Source organism: Gopherus evgoodei, chromosome 11, assembly GCF_007399415.2.
Source record: "Gopherus evgoodei ecotype Sinaloan lineage chromosome 11, rGopEvg1_v1.p, whole genome shotgun sequence".
Classification (NCBI taxonomy): domain Eukaryota; kingdom Metazoa; phylum Chordata; order Testudines; family Testudinidae; genus Gopherus; species Gopherus evgoodei.
The window spans coordinates 3,693,998-3,717,607 of record NC_044332.1 but is presented as its reverse complement, the minus strand read 5'-3'; the positions used below and the strand labels follow the sequence as shown (position 1 = coordinate 3,717,607).

Here is a 23,610-nt window from a genome sequence, read left to right as displayed (position 1 = left end):
AACGGAAACAACCCCTCATCTACATCGCTTCCAGGGGGACCAAGCCCAAGTCCACAGTCTGAGGAAGAACTGGTGACCCCAGCCTCAAGGGAACAGTTCCAGACTGAGCAGGAAGCAGATGACAGCCTTCAGAAAGCTTGGGCGGCGGCACGGAGCACCCCACCGCCTCTCAGCTCTTCTAATCGATCCCGGTTTGTTATAGACCATGGACTTTTATACAAAGAAATTCTTTCTGGTGGACACCGGGAAGAATGGCAGCCGCAAAAAGAGTTGGTGGTTCCAACTAAGTACCGGGAGAAGCTCTTAAGCTTAGCCCATGATCATCCCAGTTGCCATGCTGGGGTGAACAAAACCAAAGACAGGTTGGGGAAGTCCTTCCACTGGGAGGGGATGGGCAAGGATGTTGCCAAGTATGTCCGGTCTTGTGAGGTATGCCAAAGAGTGGGAAAGCCTCAAGACCAGGTCAAGGCCTCTCTCCAGCCACTCCTCATAATTGAGGTCCCATTTCAGCGAGTAGCTGTGGATATTCTGGGCCCTTTCCCAAAAAGACGCCCAGAGGAAAGCAGTACGTACTGACTTTAGTGGACTTTGCTACCCGATGGCCAGAAGCAGTCGCTCTAGGCAACCACCAGGGCTAACACTGTGTGCCTGGCCCTAACAGACATCTTTGCCAGGGTAGGTTGGCCCTCCGACATCCTTACAGATTCAGGTCTAATTTCCTGGCAGGGAACATGGAAAAACTGTGGGAAACTCATGGGGTGAATCACTTGGTTGCCACCCCATACCACCATCAAACCAATGGCCTGGTGGAAAGGTTCAATGGAACTTTGGGGGCCATGATACGAAAATTCATCAATTAATTCTCCAATAATTGGGAGCTAGTGTTGCAGCAGTTGCTGTTTGCCTACAGGGCTGTACCACATCCCAGTTTAGGGTTTTCACCGTTTGAACTTGTGTATGGTCACGAGGTTAAGGGGCCATTACAGTTGGTGAAGCAGCAATGGGAGGGGTTTACGCCTTCTCCAGGAACTAACCATTCTGGACTTTGTAAGCAACCTACAAAGCACCCTCGACACTCTTTAGCCCTTGCTAGAGAGAACCTAAAGGATGTTCAAGAAGAGCAAAAGGCCTGGTATGACAGACATGCCAGAGAACGTTCCTTCAAGGTAGGAGACCAGGTTATGGTCTTGAAGGCGCAACAGGCCCATAAGATGGAAACATCATGGGAAGGGCCATTCACGGTCCCAAGAGCGCCTGGGAACTGTAAACTACCTCATAGCATTTCCCAATTCCTCACTAAAGCCTAAAGTGTACCATGTTAATTCTCTCAAGCCTTTCTATTCCAGAGACTTACAGGTTGTCAGTTTACAGTCTCATAGACTCATAGGTCAGAAGGGACCAATCTGATCATCTAGTCTGACCTCCTGCACAAGGCAGGCCACAGAACCCCACCCATCCAATTTTATAACAACCCCTAACCCAGGACAGAGTTATTGAAATCCTCAAAATTGGTTTGAAGACCTCAAGCTGCAGAGAAACCACCAGCAAGCGACCCGTGCCCCACGCTGCAGGGGAAGGCGAAAAACCTCCAGGGCCCCTGCCAATCCGCCCTGGAGGAAATTCCTTCCCGACCCCAAATATGGCGATCAGCTAAACCCTGAGCATGTGGGCAAGACTCACCAGCCAGCACCCAAGAAGGAATTCTCTGCAGTAACTCAGTTCCCATCCCATCCAACATCTCCCGCAGACCATTGAGCAGACCTATCTGGTGGTAATCAAAGATCAATTGCCCAAATTAACATCTTATCATAACATCCCTCCATATACTTATCAAGCTTTGTCTTAAAGCCAGGAAAGTCTTTTGCCCCCACTACTTCCCTCGGAAGGCTGTTCAGAACTTCACTCCCCTAATGGTTAGAAACCTTCGTCTAATTTCAAGTCTAAAACTTCCTAATATCCAGTTTATACCCATTCGTCCTCGTGCCTACATTAGTACTAAACTTAAATAATTCCTCTCCCTCCCTAACGTTAACCCCCCTGATATATTTATATAGAGCAAGCATATCCCCCCGCAGCCTTCTTTTGGCCAGGCTAAACAAGCCAAGCTCTTTGAGTCTCCTTTCATAAGGCAGTTTTTCCATTCCTCGGATCATCCTTGTAGCCCGTCTCTGAACCTGTTCCAGTTTGAATTCATCCTTCTTGAACATGGGACACCAGAACTGCACACAGTATTCCAGATGGGGTCTCACCAACGCCTTGTATAACGGTACTAAACACTTCCTTATCCTTGCAGGAAATACCCCGCCTTATGCATCCCAAAATCGCATTTGCTTTTTTAACAGCCGTATCACATTGGCGACTCATAGTCATCCTGCTATCAACAGTACCCCAAGGTCCTTCTCCTCCTCCGTCGCTTCCAACTGATGCGCCCCCAACATATATCCAAAATTCTTATTATTAATTCCTAAATGCATAACCTTGCACTTTTAACTATTGTATTTCATCCTATTTCTATTACTCCAGTTTACAAGGTGGTTCAGATCTTCCTGAATAGTATCCCTGTCCTTCTCCGTGTTAGCAATACCCCCCCAGCTTCGTGTCATCTGCAAACTTTATTAGCACATTCCCGCTCTTTGTGCCAAGGTCAGTAATTAAAAAGGTTAAATAAGATCGGTCCCAACAACCGATCCTGAGGGACTCCACTAGTGACCTCCTTCCAGCCTGACAATTCACCTTTCAATACGACCCTCTGGAGTCTCCACTTTGACCAGTTCCTTATCCAACTTACAACTTTCATATTCATTCCCATCTTTTCCAGTTTGACTAACAGTTCCCCGTGCGGAACCGTGTCGAACGCCTTACTGAAATCTAGGTAAATTATATCTACCGCATTCCTTTATCTAAGTAATCCGTCACCTTCTCAAAGAAGGAGATCAGATTGGTTTGACACGATCTACCTTTACTAAATCCGTGTTGCAATTCGTCCCAATTACCATTGACCTCTATGTCCTTTACTTTCTCCCTTAAAATTTTTTCCAAGACCTTGCATACTACAGACGTCAAGCTAACAGGCCTATAATTACCCGGATCACTTTTATTCCCTTTCTTAAAAATAGGAACTACATTAGCAATCCTCCAGTCATACGGCCACAACCCCCGAGTTTATCGATTGCTTAAAAATTCTCGCTAACGGGCTCGCAATTTCACGCGCCAGTTCCTTTAATATCCTCGGATGGAGATTGTCCAGGCCCTCCGACTTCGTCCCATCGAGCTGTTCAAGTACGGCCTCTACGTCAGTTGCGGTAATATCCACTTCCATATCCACATTCCCATTTATCATCTCTCCATCATCGCAAGGTTCCTCACTAGTCTTATTAAAACTGAAGCAAAGTACTTGTTTAGATGTTGGGCCATGCCTAGGTTATCCTTAACCTCCATCCATCCTCAGTGTATAGCGGCCCCACTTCTTCTTTCTTTGTTTTCTTCTTAGGGAGATGAGGCTGAGTGGCCTGACGGTGTCTACTACGACGGGGAAAAAAGACGGTGGCGTGGAAGAGGTGAACCTCTCAACCACCCTGGAACGTCTGCAGCGTCGACAAATCAAGGAGCTGTGCACTAGCTTCGCCACATTGTTCTCAGCCACCCCAGGACGGACTGAACGGGCATACCACTCCATTGATACAGGTAATGCTCACCCAATCAGAACCCCACCCTACCGGGTGTCTCCTCATGCCCAAGCTGCTATAGAACGGGAGATCCAGAACATCTACAGATGGGTATAATCCGCTCATCTACCAGTGCATGGGCATCTCCAGTGGTTCTGGTACCCAAAACCAGATGGGGAAATACGCTTTTGCGTGGACTACCGTAAGCTAAATACGGTAACTCGTCCAGACAAACTATCCAATGCCACGCACCGATGAGCTATTGGAGAAGTTGGGAAGTGCCCAGTTCATCTCTACAATAGATTAACCAAGGATACTGGCAGTACCGTTAGATGAACCTGCCAAGGAGAGGTCAGCATTCGTCACCCATGCGGGGGTGTATGAATTCAATGTCCTTCCTTTCGGCCTTCGAAATGAACCCGCCACCTTCCAGGAGGCTGGTAGATGGTCTACTAGCAGGACTGGGAGAATTTGCAGTTGCCTGCCCTCGATGATGTGGCCATTTTTTCAGACTCCTGGCCCGAACACCTACTACACCTGGGAAAAGGTCTTTGAGCGCATCAGGCAGGCTGGACTAACTGTTAAGGCCAAAAGTGTAAATAGGCCAAAACAGAGTGACTACCTGGGGCACCAGGTGGGTCGAGGAACCATAAACTCCCTACAGGGCCAAGGTGGATGCTATCCAAAAAGTGGCCTGTCCAAGGTCAAAGAAACAGGTCCAATCCTTCTTAGGCTTGGCCAGATACTAAGGCGATTTGTACCACACTACAGCCAAATCGCTGCCCCACTGACCGACCTGACCAAAAAGACCCAGCCAAATGCAGTTAAGTGGACTGATGAGTGTCACAAGGCCTTTACCCAACTTAAGGCAACGCTCATGTCTGACCCTGTGCTCAGGGCCCCGGATTTTGACAAACCATTCCTAGTAACCACGGATGCATCTGAGCGTGGTATAGGAGCAGTGCTCATGCAGGAAGCAACAGATCACAACTTCCATCCTGTCGTGTTTCTCAGCAAGAAACTGTCTGAGAGGGAAAGTCACTGGTCAGTCAGTGAAAAGGAATGCTATGCCATTGTGTACGCCCTGGAAAAGCTACGCCCATATGTTGGGGACGGCGGTTCCAGCTACAAACTGACCATGCTGGGCTAAAGTGGCTTCAGACTGCCAAGGGGAACAACAAGTAAACTTCTTCGTTGGAGTTTAGCTCTCCAAGATTTTTGATTTTGAAATTCAGCACATCTCAGGAGCTTCTAACAAAGTAGCTGATGTACTCTCCCGTGAGAGTTTCCCAGAATCCAGTTGTTGAACAGTGTTCTTACAATGTAGAGGTCTGTTAGTTATATACTTAGTGGTATATGTAAAGGTGCATGTGTTGTATTAATCTGTTTATTTAAAGTTCTAGAGGAAATCGCCACCAGTGAGCTTCCCCACTGTCTGCAATTTGGGGGGCGTGACATAAACAGATAGCTAAGGGTTAATGTCTCTTTCACCTGAAGCACCTGACCAGAGGACCAATCAGGAAACTGGATTTTTTTTCAACTCTGGGTGGAGGGAAGTTTGTGTCTGAGTCTTTGTTGTCTGCCTGCTTTCTCTGAGCTTTGGAGAAGTAGTTTCTGCTTTTCTAATCTTCTGTTTCTAAGTGTAAGGACAAAGAGATCAGATAGTAAGTTATATGGTTTCTTTTCTTGGTATGGGTTGCACCTTGCAACCCCAGTACCTCCTGGCGTAATCCTAGGCTGCAGCCTGGGCTTTCCAGGAAGGAGCTCCCCAGCTCCGCTGCTTTGCCCAGCCCTGCTTCATGCTAGGTATCTTGTCTAGTTCCCAGCAGCCAGGCCCTTTCCTCCCTCTACAGCCAGTGGAAGAAGCTCTTTTTGCCTCTGGCTCCCCTGGCCTTTTTATACAGCCTTATTGCTCAGTTTGGGGCATGGCCCCCAGCTGCAGCCACTCCCCGCCATCAGCCCCAGACTTCTGGCTCCAACTACAGCCCCCTCCTGGGCTGTTTTAAGCTGACAAGGGCAGGAGCAGATAACCACCTCGCTACAATCTTTACAAATCTGGCTTAAATCCATTATCTGTTGGTCATACCTCTACTGTTAGCATGTGGCAGAGATTAAAATAGACGTGCCAAGGAAATCGAAGTCATAGAGCCAGACTTCCTTTGTCTGTCTGAATGCAACACTTTCAGCCTTTCCTCTGTCATTCTATTTTGATCTTGCACCGTTTGCAGCATTCCTTTGCAGTCTTTCCATTTGTTTAAACCTTCCTAGGCTAAAGAAGTTTAAACTATTCATATTTTCCTATGTTTGCTAAGATTGCTCACAAAATGAAGCAGCCCGTTACTTGAGGCAGATGCTGTATGGGATTCATCTGTGTACTGCAAAAGTTTGCAACAGATTGTATATGCATGTTGCTTAATGTTGCGCTATCTGGTATTTCAGCAATACTCTGGGATGTCTCTTTGTTTTAGTAAACACTATGAGCATCACCTACCTCAGCTTTCTTGCAGAACTGCTCCTCACTTTTCCTCAATGGGCAGTTATGCTTAAACTCTGATGGCACAACTCGGGCCTGTGATGTTTAGTTGTCATTTCAGGCCAATACAGCTTTAATTCGAGTTCACAATAGTTTTTCTTTTTAAAAACAAACAAGTCGCTTTTGTATTGAACCTCCACTGTGTATCATCTTTTACCAGATCCTAGCTAATGGCTTGTTTTCTACATGCAGAAGAAATGTTATCCATCTCTTCTGAAGTGTTCTTGGGGAGCAAAAATATACAGCAGTAACTACAGAGACGAAAGAAAGATGGTCTGGTACTTACAGTACCAGATCGGGATTTAGGAGATCTGAGTTCAAGTGCGAAATCTGCCGCTGACTCCGTTTCAGGCCTTGGTCAAGTCACTTAAAATTTCACCCTGCCTCAGTTTTCCCTATCCTTTCATCATGCTTTGTCTGAGATGTCTGTTTTAGATTATAAATTCTGTCAGAGTGGAATGATTTAAATGAAAGGCAGTTGCATCACTGACTTTTAGTGATGTTAAATTAGCAAGCAGGAAGCCTTGCCTTTTAAATCTTCAATTGTTGTCTTGTTTTGCATTTGTACTTTTTGGATTTTCTCCTAAAGAAAGGTTGATTCCCATTCAGGGATGCTGGAACAATTTGTATAGTGGGGGGTGCTGAGAGCCACGCTGTAGACCCTGTATATAATGGAAACCACTTCAAACCAGGGGGTGTGGTAGCCCCCCCAGCACCCCTAGTTCCAGCACCTACGCTCTCACTGGTTGGTATAAACACTGAAATGTGTTGACTTACAACTAATATAGCCTTTACACTCATTTTGGTACTTTTTTGCTAACCAGATGCGTACAATATAACGTACATTTATTTAAGCAATCATATAGCTAATTGAGATTCTTTTTTATATACTAAAATGTACTGTTAGAAAACAGTGAATAATACATTACTTATTTACTAGATAATTAACTTTGCTCCTGACTTGTGTCAGGCTGCATGAGGACGGTAACTGGAATTTAATTAAAACACGCAACAGCTTACAAAATCTGTTACTAAACAAAACAACCTAAATGTTTTCTATATATAAATATCTGTTATCAAAACATGCTTCACATTTATAACTGAATGATGTATTAAACAGAGGGATTAACTAGTCAGTGAGAAGATCAGGAAAAGGAGAAAAAACAGTTAATATTTTGAAATATGAAGTATTAAATATGGCATCTATTTTAACATCTCTTGTACTCTATCCTTTTAGCTGGGTAGAGACTTTTAGAGGAACCCACCCCTCCCAACCCCCGTTTTACAGACTTTGGATGGTACCAAAATGGTGGCAACTGTCCTTTTGGGGAGTGAGGGAAGAAGTAGTAGATGAGCTGCTGCTGTTAAAGTTTGATCCCTCTTCATCTCAGGTGGCATTTTGGATTCACCTGGAACCGGTAGGAGTGGTGATATCATTTGGGTCCCCATCTCAGTACAGTCAGGACACTTCAGGACAGGGGCGGCTCTAGGTATTTTGCCGCCCCAAGCACGGCAGGCAGGCTGCCTTCGGCAGCTTGCCTGCGGGAGGTCCCGCGAATTCGGCAACAGCCTGTGGGAGGTCTGCCAAAGCTGCGGGACCAGCGGATCCTCCGCAGGCATGCCACCAAAGGCAGCTGCCTGCCGCCCTCACAGCGACTGGCAGAGCGCCCCCCGTGGCTTGCCACCCAGGCACGCCCTTGGTGTGCTGGTGCCTGGAGCTGCTCCTGCCTCAGGATCAGAAGGACAGAGGTCTGGAATCCCAGGGAAAAGGCGGTGGTGGCGGCAGCCATGATGGTGCAGCTCACTCTAGTTGCCTCTGTCTGTTCTTCTGTGTTCCCCCCTTCCAAAGTCTCTTTGGGTGGAGCCCATACCCCCATTATTTTGACTACCAGTTAGGCCTACTGGCCAACACACCAATTTTGGTTCATTGATTTCTGGGTGCACATTTTCTCATTCTTACCTAGCCTAATTTTAACATGGTTTTGAGTTCTATCAGGAAGGCTTTTTCTTTAGACTAATTCATTTCTTTTATCAGAGGGGTAGCCATGTTAGTCTGGATCTGTAAAAGGCAGCAAGGAATCCTGTGGCACCTTATAGACTAACAGACGTTTTGGAGCATGAGCTTTCGTGGGTGAACACCCACTTCGTCAGATTCATGCATGCATGCATTTCTTTTTGTCTCCTTTCCTAACTTTCCTATCAACACTTGTGGTTTTGTAGATTATTGTAATATTTATGAAGCTTACATACTTTGAACTGTTGAGCTGACAATTATTGGTGAATTGTCTCTATTTCAACAGGCCTCTGGCATGAACAAAAATAACCTTGAAATTGTGGGTGCAAATGTAAAGTTTGCACTCCTGTGTGAAGGGATTGGTAATGACAATCAAAGTTGCTTGTTTACTCTTCTTTTATCATTCCTTGTATTGATTTTTTTTGAGTGCAAGTCTCCTCTGAGAAGTGACTTTGGTAAAAATGTCCTCCGTGAGGGTAGTATGCATGTTGTGTCTCAGTTTACTTCGTGATCAAGCGTGCTCATTTTACAATTAAAACATTTTTTATTTAGTTTAGCTTGCCAGCCCTGCAAACTCAACTAGGGATCTGAGAGTCAAGCTGGTTTCTTTCTGACCTATGGAGCCTCACCAATAATAAAAACCCTTACAGAGCAAATTGAGCCTTCAGTTGTACATGTGTGACCCCATCATTGCCAAATTTAGCCCAAACCCACTCTGACCCCTCAGTGCCCCTCTCCACTCCTCCCCTGTCCTCATGGAAGCGATGCAGATGTGCCATGGAGACCTAGTTTGTAACACGTAGGGGTGTGGAGTCCCCAGGTACACACAATCTCTGCATCATTGATTCCCAACCCTCACAAAGTAGATACATGGCTTTTTTTTTAGCTTTTGATCCTAACCCAAAGCCCACTGATGTTCATGGAAGTCTTTGAATCAGGCTGTTGGACATCATATGTTCCTGCTAGAAATCCAAAATGTGGCGAATGTTATTGGGGGCCCTTCAGCAGGGCTTTGAAAATCTACTTGCCTTGTCAGGCAGGTGCCCTCTGTGTCTCCAGAGCCTAAACTGCATTTACTTTAATGTTTTTTAGCTTGCAGCTGGCCCAGGTGAATTGCGGTTTTCATTGCAGCTTCTTCAGAACTGCACAGTGAAACTGGGCACAGTGAAACTGACAGGAATTCCTTCAGTTTCACTCTGCGCAGATGGGGAGAGCTGTGAATACACTGGAGCTGGGGTGGGGCAAGCGAGCGGAGAAACCCAGTGCTGGAAGCATTGAGAATGCTGTGAGAGGCATAAAGCAGCTGAGTCTCAGCACACGAACACACCACACACATACACACACCCATTGCAACAGTCAGGATGGCGGAGAGATCACAGGAACAGACCCCCATATCCAGGAGACTCTTGGGTAGGGAAAGGGGACACAGGAGACCCTGCTCCTTCCTACCAGCAGCCGGACAGAATAAGGTGAGAATGGGGACTTAATTCATCAGAGCGTACCTGGCCTAGAAGCGGTAAGAGATGGATATACCCTGGCCTCAGTGGAGATGACTCTGGCTTCTCACCTGGGTGTTTTACCACAGACAGATGGTTCCTCTATCCTTTGAGCTCTTACAAATGACGTATCAGTTTTGCTGCATTCTCTGATTTCCTTTGTTTACAGCTATAGTCTCCCATGGACTCATCTACAGGTTTTTTGCTCTGTGAGCCAGTCTGCTCCTGATTCATTGATTCCAAGGCCAGAAAGGGACCACTGTGATCATCTAGTCTGACCTCCTGTATAACACAGAGAACTTCCTAGAGCAAGATACCTTAATAAAACACCTATCCTTGATTTAAAAGTTGTCAGTGACGGAGAATCCACCACAACCCTTGGTAAATTGTTGCACTGGTTAATTACACTGTTAAAATTCACAGACCTTATTTCCAGTCTGAATTTTGTTTAGCTTTATCTTCAGCCATTGGATTATTTGATATCTTTCTCTGCTAGATTGAAGAGCCCGTTAAGTATTTGTTCCCCATGTAGGTACTTACAGGCTGTGATCAAGTCACCCTTTAAACCTCCTCTTTGTTCAGCTAAATAGACTGAGCTCCTTGAGCCTCTGGTTTGTTTTCTAATCCTTCCATCATTCTTGTGGCCTCCTGTGAACTGTTTCTACATTATCAACATTCTTCTGAATTGAGGACACTAGACCTGGACCCAGTACTGCAGCAGCGGTCACACCAGTGCCAAATACAGAGGTCAAATAACTTCTCTTCTCCCACTTGAGCTTCCTCTGTTTATGCATCCAGTGATTCAACAGGGCCTGATGAAATGCATCCTAGAAAACTCAAAGAGCTGATAGCAGAGGTATCTGAGCCTTTAACTGTCATCTTTGAAAAGTCATGGAAGTTGGGAGAGATACCAGAAGTCTGGAAAAGGGCAAATACAGTGCCCATCTATAAAAAGGGAAATAAGAACAACCCAGGAAACTACAGACCAGTTAGTTTAACTTCTGTGCCAGGGAAGATAATAGAGCAAGTCATTAAGGAATTCATCTGCAAACATCTGGAAAATAATAAGGTGACAGGTAACAGCCAGCATGGACTTGTAAAGAACAAATCATGTCAAACCAACTTGATAGCTTTCTTGATAGGATATCAAGCCTTGTGGATAAGGGAGAAGCGGTGGATGTGACTAGATCTAGACTTTAGTAAAGCATTTGATATGGTTTCACATGACCTTCTTATCAATCAACAAGTATTTTGGAGGACAGAGTCATAATTCAAAATGACCTGAATAAACTAGAGAAACAGTCTGAGGTAAATAGGATGAAGTTTAATAAGGACAAATGGAAAGTGCTCCACTTGGGAAGGAACGATCAGTTTCACGCAGCCAGAATGGGTAGTGATTGCCTAGGAAGGAGTACTGCAGAAAGGGATACAGGAGCCATAGTGGACCACAAGCTAAATATGAGTCAGCAATGTGACACCATTGCAAAAAAAGCAAACATGATTCTGGGGTGCATTAACAGGAGTGTCGTGAGCAAGACACAAGAGGTCATTCTACCACTCTACTCTGCATTGATTAGGCCTCAACTGGAGTATTGTGTCCAGTTCTGGGCATCACATTTCAAGGAAGATGTGGAAAAATTGGAGAAGGTCCAGAGAAGCGCAACAAGAATGATAAAAGGCCTATAAAACATGGGCTATGAGGGAAAAAAAAAAAAAAAAAACATGGGGGGGGAAAGACTGAAAGATTGGGCTTGTTTAGTTTAGAAAAGAGAAAACTGAAGGGTTTTCAAGTATCTAAAAGGGTGTTACAAGGAGGAGGAAGAAAATTTGTTCTCCTTTGCCTCTGATGATCGGACAAGAAGCAACGTACTTAACTTGCAGGAGGGAGGTTTAGGTTGGACATTAGGAAAAAATTCCTAACTGTCAAGGTGGTGAAACACTGGAATAAATTGCCTAAGGAGATTGTGCAATCCCCATCACTGGAGATATTTAAGGGCAGGTTGGATAGACATCTATCAGGGATGATCTAGACTGTGTTTGGTCCTGCCATGAGGGCAGGCGACTGGACTTGATGATCTCTCAAGGTCCCTTCCAGTTCTAGTTTTTCTACGATTAGCCCTTTTGGCCACAGTGTCTCACTGGGCGCTCTTGTTCAGCTGATTATCTACCAGTACCCCCAAAATCTTTGTTGGAGTCACAGCTTCCCAGGATAGAGTTCCTCCATATGGCCTACATGCTTTGTTCCTTTGATCTCTCTAGCCTTTTCCCCTTCAGTAGGAATGGTGTTATGACAGGTTCGGTCACACAGATCCCCTTGAGACTGTCACCTGATGTGCTGAAATTACCTCTGAGCCTGTTTTCCCTGCCAGCTTGTGACTCCAGAACTCTGCCTTGTTGAGCCAAACACACTAGCCTGCTGCAGCACACTCAGGGCCTGCTCCACACCCCCAAAGCTGCAGACTTTAACCAAAACTAGCTCAGCAGGTTACTTTTTTCCAGCACCCAGACACCCAGTTCCCAGTGGGATCCAAACCTAAAGTCATTTTACTCTGTATAAAGCGTATACAGGGTAAATTCATAAATTGTCTGCCCTCTATATCACTGATAGAGAAATATGCACAGCTGTTTGCTCCCCCAGATATTAAACACTTACTCTGGGTTTATTTATAAACAAAAGTGATTTTATTAAGTATAAAGTAGGATTTAAGTAGTTTCAAGTAATAACAGACAGAACAAAGTAAGTCACCAAGAAAAATAAAGCAAAACACGCAAGTCTAAGCCTAATACACTAAAAAACAGATTACAGGTAATATCTCACTCTCAGAGATGTTCCAATAAACTTCTTTCACAGACGAGACTCCTTCCCAGTCTGGGCCCAATCCTTTCCCCCAGTACAGTCCTTGTTAGTCCCAGCAGACATCCTAGGTGGTAAGCAAGGGCTTTCTCATAGCTGGGCCTCTTTGTCCTATTCCACCCCCTTTTATAGATTGTCACAAAGTGGGAATCTTTTGTCTCTCTGGGTCCCTCCCCTCCTTCTAAATGGAAAAGTACCAGGATTAAGATGGATTCCAGTATCATGTGGCATGGTCACATGTCCTGTGAGACCCCATCCTCCATTCTTTCTGGGCTGGCCCATACATGCATAGGCAAGCTTGCAGGTAAAAAAAAAAACATTTATAACCAATTGTCCTAGCCAATGGGAGCCATCAAGATTCTAAACCACCATTAACGGCCCACACTTTGCATAATTACAATAGGACCTCAGAGTTATACTTCATATTTCTAGCTTCAGATACAAAAATGATACATGCATACAAATAGGAGGAATATATTCAGTAGGTTATAACCTTTGTTATGATACTTTACAGGAGATTTTGTACATAAAGCATAATCCAGTTACATCATATTTACATTCATAAGCATATTTCCATAAAACATATGGAGTGCAATGTCAAAGGGAGAGTTAAAGTGCTAATCAGCACTATATGTGAAGCTCTAAGCACAGACTGAAATTATGACTAAAAGTATGTTCTCCTGACCAGTCTGGAGAATGGCCTCAGTTTCTCAGAGACAAAGGGCAAGCTGATGCCTCAGCAAGTGTAAAGAAAGCTGGTGGAGCATGTATCGGGGTGGTTACCCGCTCCTGCCCTGTGGGGCTGGAAACAGCCCAGGAGAGGGCTGTGGCTGGGGCAAGAGCCTGGGCTGATTGGAGGAAAGTAGGCTCATCTGTGGCCATGCCCCAATCAGGCCCAGCTGGTCCCTATAAAAGGCTGTGAGCCAGAGGCCCAGGCAGTCTCTTTCTCCCTGTTGAGCGAGAAGGGCCTGGCTGCAGGGAGCTAGAGACAGGGTACCTGAGTGAAGCAGGGCTGGGGAAAGGCAGAGGAGCTGGGGAGCTCCAACCTGGAAAGCCCCAGGCTGTGGCCTAGCAGAAGGCAACAGGTACTGGAGGTTGCAGAGGGCAGCCCAGGGATAAGCAAAGGCAGCAGGTCCAAACCCAACCTTGCCAGTGATGTGTAGGCTGATACTGTAGTCTGCCCCAGGGCATGGGGGATAGATGATACTGGCAGTGGCCTTAAACTGAGGTGAAATGGGGATAGTGGGTGGGGGTTCCCTGGGGAGGGGAGACCCAAAGAAAAAGGGGTTACTGCCGGGGGCAGTGCCCCAGATAACAGGGCACCAGGTCCAGGAGGGACATGGGGGGCCAAGTGGTAGCAGATCACTGGCCTGCAGAGGGTGCTCTGGGCTGGAAATCGAGCTAATTCCCTGAGAGACCAACAGGAGACGCTGCAGGGGTGAGTCTGCACACTGATACAGACCATTCCTTACTAAATGGCCATCCTTTGGCAGGAAAGGGGGCAGAGGCAAAAATCTACGGCTAGGTCTACACTACATACCTATATTGGTATATCTACATTGCTCAGGGGTGTGAAAAATCCACATCCCTGAGTGACATAGTTACACCCACCTAACCCCCAGTGTAGACAGTGCTATGTCAACAGGAGAGCTTCTCCCATCACCACAGCTACTGCCTCTGGCGGAGGTGGATTAACTGCACTGATGGAAGACGCTCTCCTGTTGGTGTAGTGGTTTAGTGAAGCCACTACTGAAGACAACCCTGCAGTCTTAGGAAAGAAACCACATGGAGTTTCCTTCCACACAGGCTGCCTGTTGGATATGCTTCTGAAAGGGGGGCCAGAACTGTCAAAAAGAAGGGACAGAGATGTCTCTCTTCCTGCCCAGTGCATTCACTCTAAAGAGAAAGGAAGCAGAGTCTGGGGGTGAGTCCTGAGCTAGAGAGACTGCTCAGTGAGACTGCTGAAAGCAGGTGGTGAGAACTCCTAGCAAACTATTCAATTCAGAGCAGGCAGCTAAAAACGCTTCCTGTTGCCTTTATTTTCCTGTAACCATTTCTGACTTTTATGCCCCATTACTTGCACGCGTAAAATCTCTCTTTGTATTTAATACACTTGTTTTTATTGTTTTATCTAATCCAGTGTTTTCAGGTTGAAGTGGCTGGGTGGCTCCATTGAGGTAACAAGTTGTGTGCATATTATTCTTCCAAAGGAATAATGGACTCAGTGTATTTGTACTATCCAGGAGTGGGCTGGGCAGTACAGGACGTATGTTTCTGAGGGAAATCTGGGAGTGGGTTGGGGTCACCCTGCGCTAATCTTTAAAGCTGGTAAGAGCCGAGGTGTGGCTGGCTGGCTGCAGAGAACACACGGACACAGCCGGGAGTGTCTTACATGCTGGAGACTGTTTGTGAGCAGTCCAGACTGGAGGCTACAGCAGCAAAGCAATGTAAAGGGTGGCCCAGTTTCAGGGCTGGGTGACACAGCTACTCATTGGTTTGGATTGCACCCGGGTATGTCTGTTGTATCAAGCACCTCGAATCTTTTATGTAGACCAAGACGACTGGATGCTGATTAGGAATGGCTGAAACCAATTTATAGACTTCAGTCTAATTTGTGGAGCAGTTACTCATCAGCTAAGACAGGGGTAGGCAACCTATGGCACAGGTGCCGAAGGCGGCATGTGAGCTGATTTTCAGCGGCACTCACACTGCTCAAGTCCTGGCCACTGATCTGGGGGGCTCTGCATTTAATTAAATTTTAAATGAAGCTTCTTAAACATTTTAAAAAACGTATTTACTTTACATGCAACTATAGTTTAGTTCTATATTATAGATTTATAGAAAGAGACCTTCTAAAACAGGTTAAAATGTATTACTGGCAAGCGAAACTTTAAATTAGAGTGAATAAATGAAGACTGGGCACAGCACTTCTGAAAGGTTGTCGACCCCTGAGCTAAGATAAAATCCTATCACTCTATATGCAGCATCTTCTCATGGTTGCTGAGCCATATTATTGTAAATCATTAGGAGACCCTCCAAAGCAAGTATTATTATAGACTTGTCTTTTCTGTGACTGTACACTTCTATGTTTTATGGGTGTGCAGATATGCGTGCCCGTCCATCCCGTTGGTTCATTAGTTTCTTAACTACATTTTCCCTTCTCTGAGTCACATCCTCACTATTATAGCCAAATTAGTTTGGACAATACAGGGCAAACCTTGAAATACGAAATTACTGGATGGATTTGTGAACATTACACCCTCCACATGCTCAAAAGGGCCAACCCTCCTGGTGGTGTAAATCAGCCTAGCTCTGACCTCAGCAGAGTTACATTGATTTACACAAGTGAGGACATGGCCCATTAAAGTATTGCAGAGCACAAGAATAATAGGCTGTTTGCTAAGGAGTCAGACTGCTAGTGCTGTGACCATATAGACACATGGAACTGCCATTGTGTGTGCAGAAGTTGCTCTCACGCTGCTTTGTACATGAGCCTCTCTTATTGAGAGAAGCATTGCTGGACTCTGGGGTCATCCTTGGCTTTTTTTTATTTCCTCCACTCCCTTCTCCAAGAGGGGCAATGGATCCCTCTAAACAGAGACCAGAGCTGGGCTGGGGGAATCCTCAGCTAAACCCTTTTTAGCCAAAGGACAAATTTCTACAACAGCAAACCAACTGACAGCTTTAAAAAAAATAGTGACTGTTTGAAGTTTGTGGTAAATGTCACATGTTGATAAGTACTGTTTGGACATTTCTCTCTTGTGGCCTGTGGCAAAGCTTTAGCTGCCTTTTGCACAGGGCTTGTTAAGTGCCTCTTCCTTTCACGGTGAGCCTCTACCATAAAAACTCTGAATGGCAAAGCAAGCAGCTGGCCAGCAACGCAGGCTTCCTTTGAAGAAGCAGCACCTAAGCCAAACTGTGAACAAATTGTTCAAGGTAAAAGAATCTGACATTCCCAGCAGTGATTTTTGTAAACATTATTTCAACACTAACATCTCTTTACTTTGCTTCATTGCAGTTGCCTTGAAGAGCCACTGCTCCAAAGCTGGAGCCGAAAGGGATGGCGACCATGACGATGGGAGGACCTTGGGGCTGGCTGACAGAATCATGCCAGAGGGTGAACTGCTATTACAGGTTGGTGCTTCCCGCTTTCTCTCTACAATCAAGTCTGTTTGCAGAGCTTATCTGGGCACTTTTTCTTTCTCTCCTCTTCCACCTTGACTCCTGTGCATTTACCCCCCGGGGGCCTTTGTCTTAGAAATGGACAAATATTTGGTTCAAAATGTGACTGATTCAAAAAAAAAAAAAACAACTTGCAGCTCCTGGTTGCCTTGTTATTCCAGCCTGCAGAGATCTGTCCAACCTCTTATTTAACACTCACAGTACAGCATGGTGTAAAGATACAGAGCTTGATTCTCCACTGCTTTGCACCTTTTGTAGTCACTAGCACTGGTGTAAAATGGAAGCATTGGTGGAGTATTGCATCCTGTTTGAACACTTATGCAAGGCAATAAAGAGTCATTTACAACTGGCCATTTAGGACTCAATCATTCCCACTCACTTCCATGGGAGTTGACTTGGATCATTTCCAACCATCTGCAGCTAGCTGCCATAAATGTGCGTTTAACCCACACACCTCTTGGGTGTGGTGTTCTAGCCCATGTAGTGGCACCAAGACCACTTAGAGAGAGAGAAAGCAATTACTTAGTCTGCTCTACAGCCTTAGCTAACAGCCAGTTGGCTTTTAGCTCGTGGTAGAGGCTCATACACTAAGCTCCAGAGTCCCTGGTTTGATCCCACCCGCCCTGCCAACAATGAGGGGGTGTCAGCATTACAGGCACGCATAGTTTGTTTTTGTTTTTTAAAGACAAAACCCAGGTTTTTTGACTGATGGTCCCTATTGTATTCCACTGTGGGTTATGCATGCACCTGAAGCTGGAGAATTTGGAAGTCGTGTTCTTTGGTCTGTGCATGTGTCCTGACTCACCTCAAGCTTCCATTTAAGGCAATAAAGGGGTGGGGTGGAGGAGCCACATCTCCAGTTCTCCTTCCCACCACATGGTCCGGATTCAAAGCTTCTGGGTCCTCCTCTCCAATGCAGTTCTAATGATGGTTGTAAATAGTTAACATAGCTTTACTGCTTTTTTAGTTTTTAAACAGTTTAATCTAGATTTCTGGGACTTCCCCCTTTACTTCCCATCCCGTATCCCCGTTCAAGTACCGAACTATGCTCAGGACTTCAGGTTTCAAACTCGGCACCTCTTGCCTGTGATCCTTCTCAGTGAGCTGTGACCATCAATGCTGCCTCTGTTGCTTGGGTGGGAGAAGCTCACATTGCAGCTAGGTGCAGAATTTGCCAGTCCTTCCCCAGCCGTACCTGAGAAGGCTCACCACTTTGTCTCTGCAAGTATCTCATGGAGATGGCCATGAGACCGCATTGAACCAAGGCCGGGAACTACTCCAGACATCGGCTTGATTCAGCAAGGAGTGCGCCTCCCACTGCTATGTCTGACTCTGGTGCTGGCAGAACCACCCCCACAGTGGGGTCTAGTCAGGAGATTAGGAAGCACGTCCATAAGCATGAGACTGTCTTCATCCTCCAAGTCCAAGAAACTGGACATTCCCTGCACCAGATAGAACATGCCGTGTCCCCTTGGGCCTAAGTCCCACAGGCATGAGAAGATGACCCAATAACAATGGGATCCAATGGTTCTGGGAACGAAGCAGTATTGCCAAGTCCGGCACTCCACAAGACACGAGAACTTCCCACACCAGAAAAGACATCAAACCGGTACCGGCAAACAGAAAAGAGAAAATGCACCTTACACTGGGCAGATGCGGATCCATGACGGCACCCCAAGAAGCCTGGCTGGATCCAATCTCTTCCTTCAGATTCATCCACTTCCAGGGAACTCACATCTCCACCATGGGCTATGCCTGCAGTACAGATTCTCATGCTTTCCTTGCATGTTATACACCATTGGTTCTGATGGTACCACCATTTGAACCAGAGTCCACCTCTTCCTATGAATTGGCACCAAGGGAAAAACTGCACATACCATCTTGCTACTATGCATCATCACAGAGACCAGCACACCCCAGGCAAAACCAGAGAGCTTTAATGATCAAATCCAACACCTGGAATTGTACTAAGAAATGAACTGGAAGCTAATGCAGTTTACTTCTCACGTCTTGTTTACAACACTCCTGCTGAGATTACATAGAATGATGTTCACTTTTTTTGCAACAGTGTTACACTGACTCATATGCCTCATGGGAGGATGGATAGCTCAGTGGTTTGAGCTTTGGCCTGCTAAACCCAGGGTCATGATCTCAGCCATTTAGGGATCTGGGTCCAGAAGAAAGTTGGAGATTGGTCCTACTTTGAGCAGGCGGTTGAACTAGATGACCTCCTGAGGACCCTTCCAACCCTGATATTCTATACATGATGCACTATGACCCCCAGATCCTTTTCTGTAGTACTCCTTCCTAGGCAGTCACTTCCCATTTTGTATGTGTGAAACTGATTGTTCCTTCCCAAGCGGAGTACTTTGCATTTGTCCTTATTGAATTTCATCCTATTTACTTCAAACCATTTCTCCAGTTTGTCCAAATCATTTTGAATTTTAATTCTATTCTCCAAAGCACTTGCAACCCCTCCCAGCTTGGTATCATCCGCAAACTTTATAAGTGTATTCTCTATGCCATTATCTAAATCATTGATGAAAATATTGAACAGAACCGGACCTAGAACCGATCCCTCAGGACCTCGCTCATTATACCCTTCCAACATGACTGTGAACTACTGATAACTAATCTCTGGGAACCATTTTCCAACCAGTTATGCACCCACCTTATAGTACCTCCATCTAGGTTGTATTTCCCTTGTTTGTTTATGAGACGGTCATGTGAGACATTATCAAAAGCCTTACTAAAGTCAGGATATACCACATCTACTGCATCCCCCCTATCCACAAGGCTTGTTACCCTGTCAAAGAAAGCTATCAGGCTGGTTTGACAAGATTTGTTCTTGACAAATCCATGCTGTTACTTATCACCTTATTATCTTCTAGGTGTTTGCAAATAGATTGCTTAATTATCTGCTCCATTATCTTTCCGGGTACAGAAGTTAAGCTGACTGGTCTGTAATTCCCCAGGTTTTCCTTATTTCTCTTCTTTATAGATGGGCACTATATTTGCCCTTTTCCAGTCTCCTTCTTTGCGAGACTTCACCTTTGCTGCCTGAAGACATGGCTTCAGTCCATGTACTCACCCAACTGTCACTCTATGAACTTCATGCTGATAGTCTCATCCACAGTACTGTCATCCCTCCTATAGTGGACAGACCCACATCGTGTGTGCATGGGAGTCCCCTTTCTTCCCTCTTCCCCCAGACAAAACTAGCATCACTGCCGCATCCCTGTTAGGTTGGGGAGCATATACAGACAACCCATATGATGCAAAGGATGTGGCCACCTCAAGAATCCAGGCTGCACATCAATATCCTAGAACTTCGAGCAGTAAGATTTGTGTGTGAATCCTTTCTCACACTCATCCACTTGCATCATGATGACCACCACCAACATGGTCTTTAATATGAAAAAACGGGGAGGAGTGAGACTTGTTGCTGTATGTGCAGAAGTGGTCACTCTCTAACTGGTGCGTCAGTGATCAGAGCACCCTGTCTGCAACCTCTCTTGCAGGCATGCAGAATGTGGTTACGCAGCAGATACTTTGCAGTCTACCACAAATGGGAACTTGAGAATGCAGTGCTACATGATATCTTCACACAATGAGGGATCCCAACTAGGGACATGTTTTGCTTCTCAAACAGCAAGTGTGCCACATACTTCTCCTGGAAAGCCCCTGGTTACCATTTCCAGGGCGATGCCCTCCTTCTCTCCTGGTCAGACCAGCTCAACTACACCTTCCCTCCTCTACTGATCCTACCTTGAGTACTCCACAAAATCTATTGAAACAAGGCAACGGTCATTCTGATTTGCCCCCTTCTGGCCCAGACAATTCAGTTCTGATTCCCCAATCTCCTGCGTGGGTCATCCCACCCACCAAGAACCCCAACCCAAACTTCCCTGAACTTTTGACCGAGTACAATGGTGAGATCAAGCACCACAATCCACATCCACTGCACCTCAGGACGTGGTATTTGGGTGGGTATCACCTATAGAATGGGCATGTTCCTCTGCCGTACAAGACATTCTCCCTAACAGTAGAAAAATTCTACTAGATAATGTTACTGTGCTAAGTGGAGATGTTTTTCATCTTGGGCACGACATAAAGAGGTTTTACCAGAAGTAACAGAGTCTTAGTTGTAGTCACAGTCTATCCTTATAGACATTGGGGTGCACCCTCAGCACTTTGACAGCGCACCTAGCAGTGATCACCATGTTCCAGCCTCCTGTGCAAGGTTTTTCTGTTTTTACGCACCCACTAACTGCTAGATTTTTTTTAAAGGCCTCCTCAAACTTCCCACCTCTCCAAATCATTGCATGTCAGTGGGACCTGAGTCTGGTACTCGTGGGATCAAGGAAGCTTCCCTTCGAGCCAATGGCGTCTTGCTCCAAGAAGGGCACCTTTCTCATGGCTGTTACTTCAGCAAGAAGGGTCAGGGAACTCAGAGCTCTGAGGGCAGAGCCACTATTTGCAGCTTTCCACAGGGATAAGGTTTCCTTACAGCTACACTCAAATTCATACCTAAGGTGATCTCCCAGTCTGACATTAACTGTTTTCCTCCCCGAATCCACACTCATCTGTGGAAGAACATTGCCTTAATTCCCTCGACATCCGAGCTCTGGTTTCGTTCTCTGCAGGTAGAAGGCCAGTCGAAGTCCCTAGACTGTTTGTTTGCGGTAGCAGAGAGACTCAGAGGACAGGCCACTTCCATCCATAGAATCTCCAAATGGATTTCTAGCTGCATTAAACTCCGCTACCAGCTGTTGAACCTATCCCCCACCCTCCACAGGGATACCAGCTTATTCCACCAGAGTTCAAGCTATGATCATGGCCTCCCTTCAGGATGTGTCTCTCATAGGCATACGTGGAGCAGCCATGTGGAGTTCTGCCCACACCTTCACCACACACTATGCCTAGGCGTAGGACTTGGTAGCACACAGCGGTTCTTCGTACCACCCTTTCACCCTCCATCCTTGCATCCTCCTGCAACTTAAGTAGTGCTTGTCAGTCACCCCCAGTGGAATACAACAGAGACCATCACTTGAAGAGGTTACTTACCTGTAACTGGAGGGTCTTCCAGAAGTGTGGTCCCTATGTGTATTCCACTTCCCACCCTCCTTCCCCTCTGGTTTGGATCTGTCAGATTCAAGATCCGGTTGGTCCATCCCACACTTTAACTCAGATGGAAGCAAGAGGTGAGTTGGGCACATGCATGGACCAAAGGACCATACTTTCAAATTCTCCAACTCCGGGCACATGGTGTGCATGCATAATACACAGTGGAATCCAGATAGGGGCCACACATCTTGAAGAATCTCCAGTTACAGGTTAAGTAACCTCCCTTCTCCCAGTAACAGGAGAACATAATTAAATATGGTGCCAAAAAAGATAGCTCTGCTGAGTGGCTGTGGATGAAGAAAACTTAGACTGTTTTTAGAAACTTGGTCAAAGTGAGTTATTGCTGAGTTATCGGTGTGTTGTTTTTTGGAATGAGCGAGGAATACTTATTCTCCTTATTTCTTTGGATTTGTAAACGGGCCAGCTCTACTGCTAAAAGTAAGGTCTGACTTTTTCAGATTTTGAAGCTTTGAAGTGTGTATTCAAATGTTGGCAAACTCTGACAAATGGAAAAGGAAAAAATATAGTGATTTTTTTTAACCTGGTCTACACTTACATGTAGAACATACAAACGTCATTTTGCAAACTGACAGTGCAAGTAAGACTCTAACTCTCCCTGCCAAAGAAACATAACATGAATCTGCACCCTCAGAAAACACCGTTGTAAACAAATACTCTTTGCAGTGTGTCCTCCTAGCCCACTTTAGGCTTGGAGTATGGAGATGAGGCCCAAGTTGGGGCTACTTGCTGAAATGTATCACAGTCATGTACGGACAAGAAAAAACTGACGTGAAAAAGCCAGTGGGATGGCACATTCCAACAAACAATGCATTCTATTAATTGCTGCATGCTGACTGGCCACCTACAATAGCTGCTTCATCCAATCACAGAGATTACTGCATTTTAACCATTGGGGAAATCATTCTGGTATGTCTACTGCGTGGAGCCAAAGCATGATCCTAAGCAAAATGGCTTTGCATGAAATAAGCCGATGAAGTACAGGGGGAGGAGAGGGAGATGGTAACCTCGAAATAGGATTCAGCATCATTGCTACAACCTATTGATGGGGGTAGTGGCCATGGCTCTCTGTCATCTTCTCTCCATGCAAAGTTTTTTGAATCAGCAGATCTGAGCTGTGTGTTTGCAACCCGTTATTTTCAGCCTCACCCTCTCCCTTATCCCTACCCCCAGCACATAGAAGTCCTCCTTGTACTGCCAAGACCTCATGCAGCAAAAAACAGCACCACCAATGCAGGTTGAGCCTCAGATTCCTATGTACGGACTGGAATTTGCAGTTGTTTCTAAAGCACTTTCGGATCCTTTTGTTAAAGGGCCCTATGTAAATATGTTTGTGGAATGTGATTCTTTCCTTGTCGGGGTGATCACACACTGAAATGCTGTATTTAAGCCAGAATTCCCCACTGAGTCCTCAATCTAAAGTTGAGGGTTTTTTGTAGGTAAATGTTAATGACCCTTGCTCTAAAATCTCCCAGCTAATGTAGCCAGATAATGCTCCCCCCTACCTCTAGAATCCCCCAAATGGCATTTCTTCAGACTTGCAAGAAAAACTCACCAGGGGGCTTTGGAGGTAATCTCAGCGCAAGAAGTAATTTGCAAAGGTCTGAACACCTGCACATTGGGCTTGTCAACAAGCAGCCTTTGCAGCCGTAACAGTAACGCTGCCTCTTCTGTATCTGTCTGCTGCTCACCAATGCATGGGACCCTTCACTGGTGGCTCA

General features: G+C 45.7%; 1 protein-coding gene across 2 annotated transcripts in view; it reads left to right on the top strand.

The window, feature by feature from the left end:
* Positions 1-23,610, top strand: part of LOC115659955 (aryl hydrocarbon receptor-like) — a 130,024-nt gene that overhangs the window by 52,926 nt on the left and 53,488 nt on the right. For both annotated transcript variants that reach the window (XM_030580790.1, XM_030580789.1), the window contains exon 3: positions 16,581-16,696. In XM_030580790.1, coding sequence (XP_030436650.1) covers positions 16,581-16,696 — 116 coding nt within the window. The remainder of the gene's footprint in view (positions 1-16,580; positions 16,697-23,610) is intronic.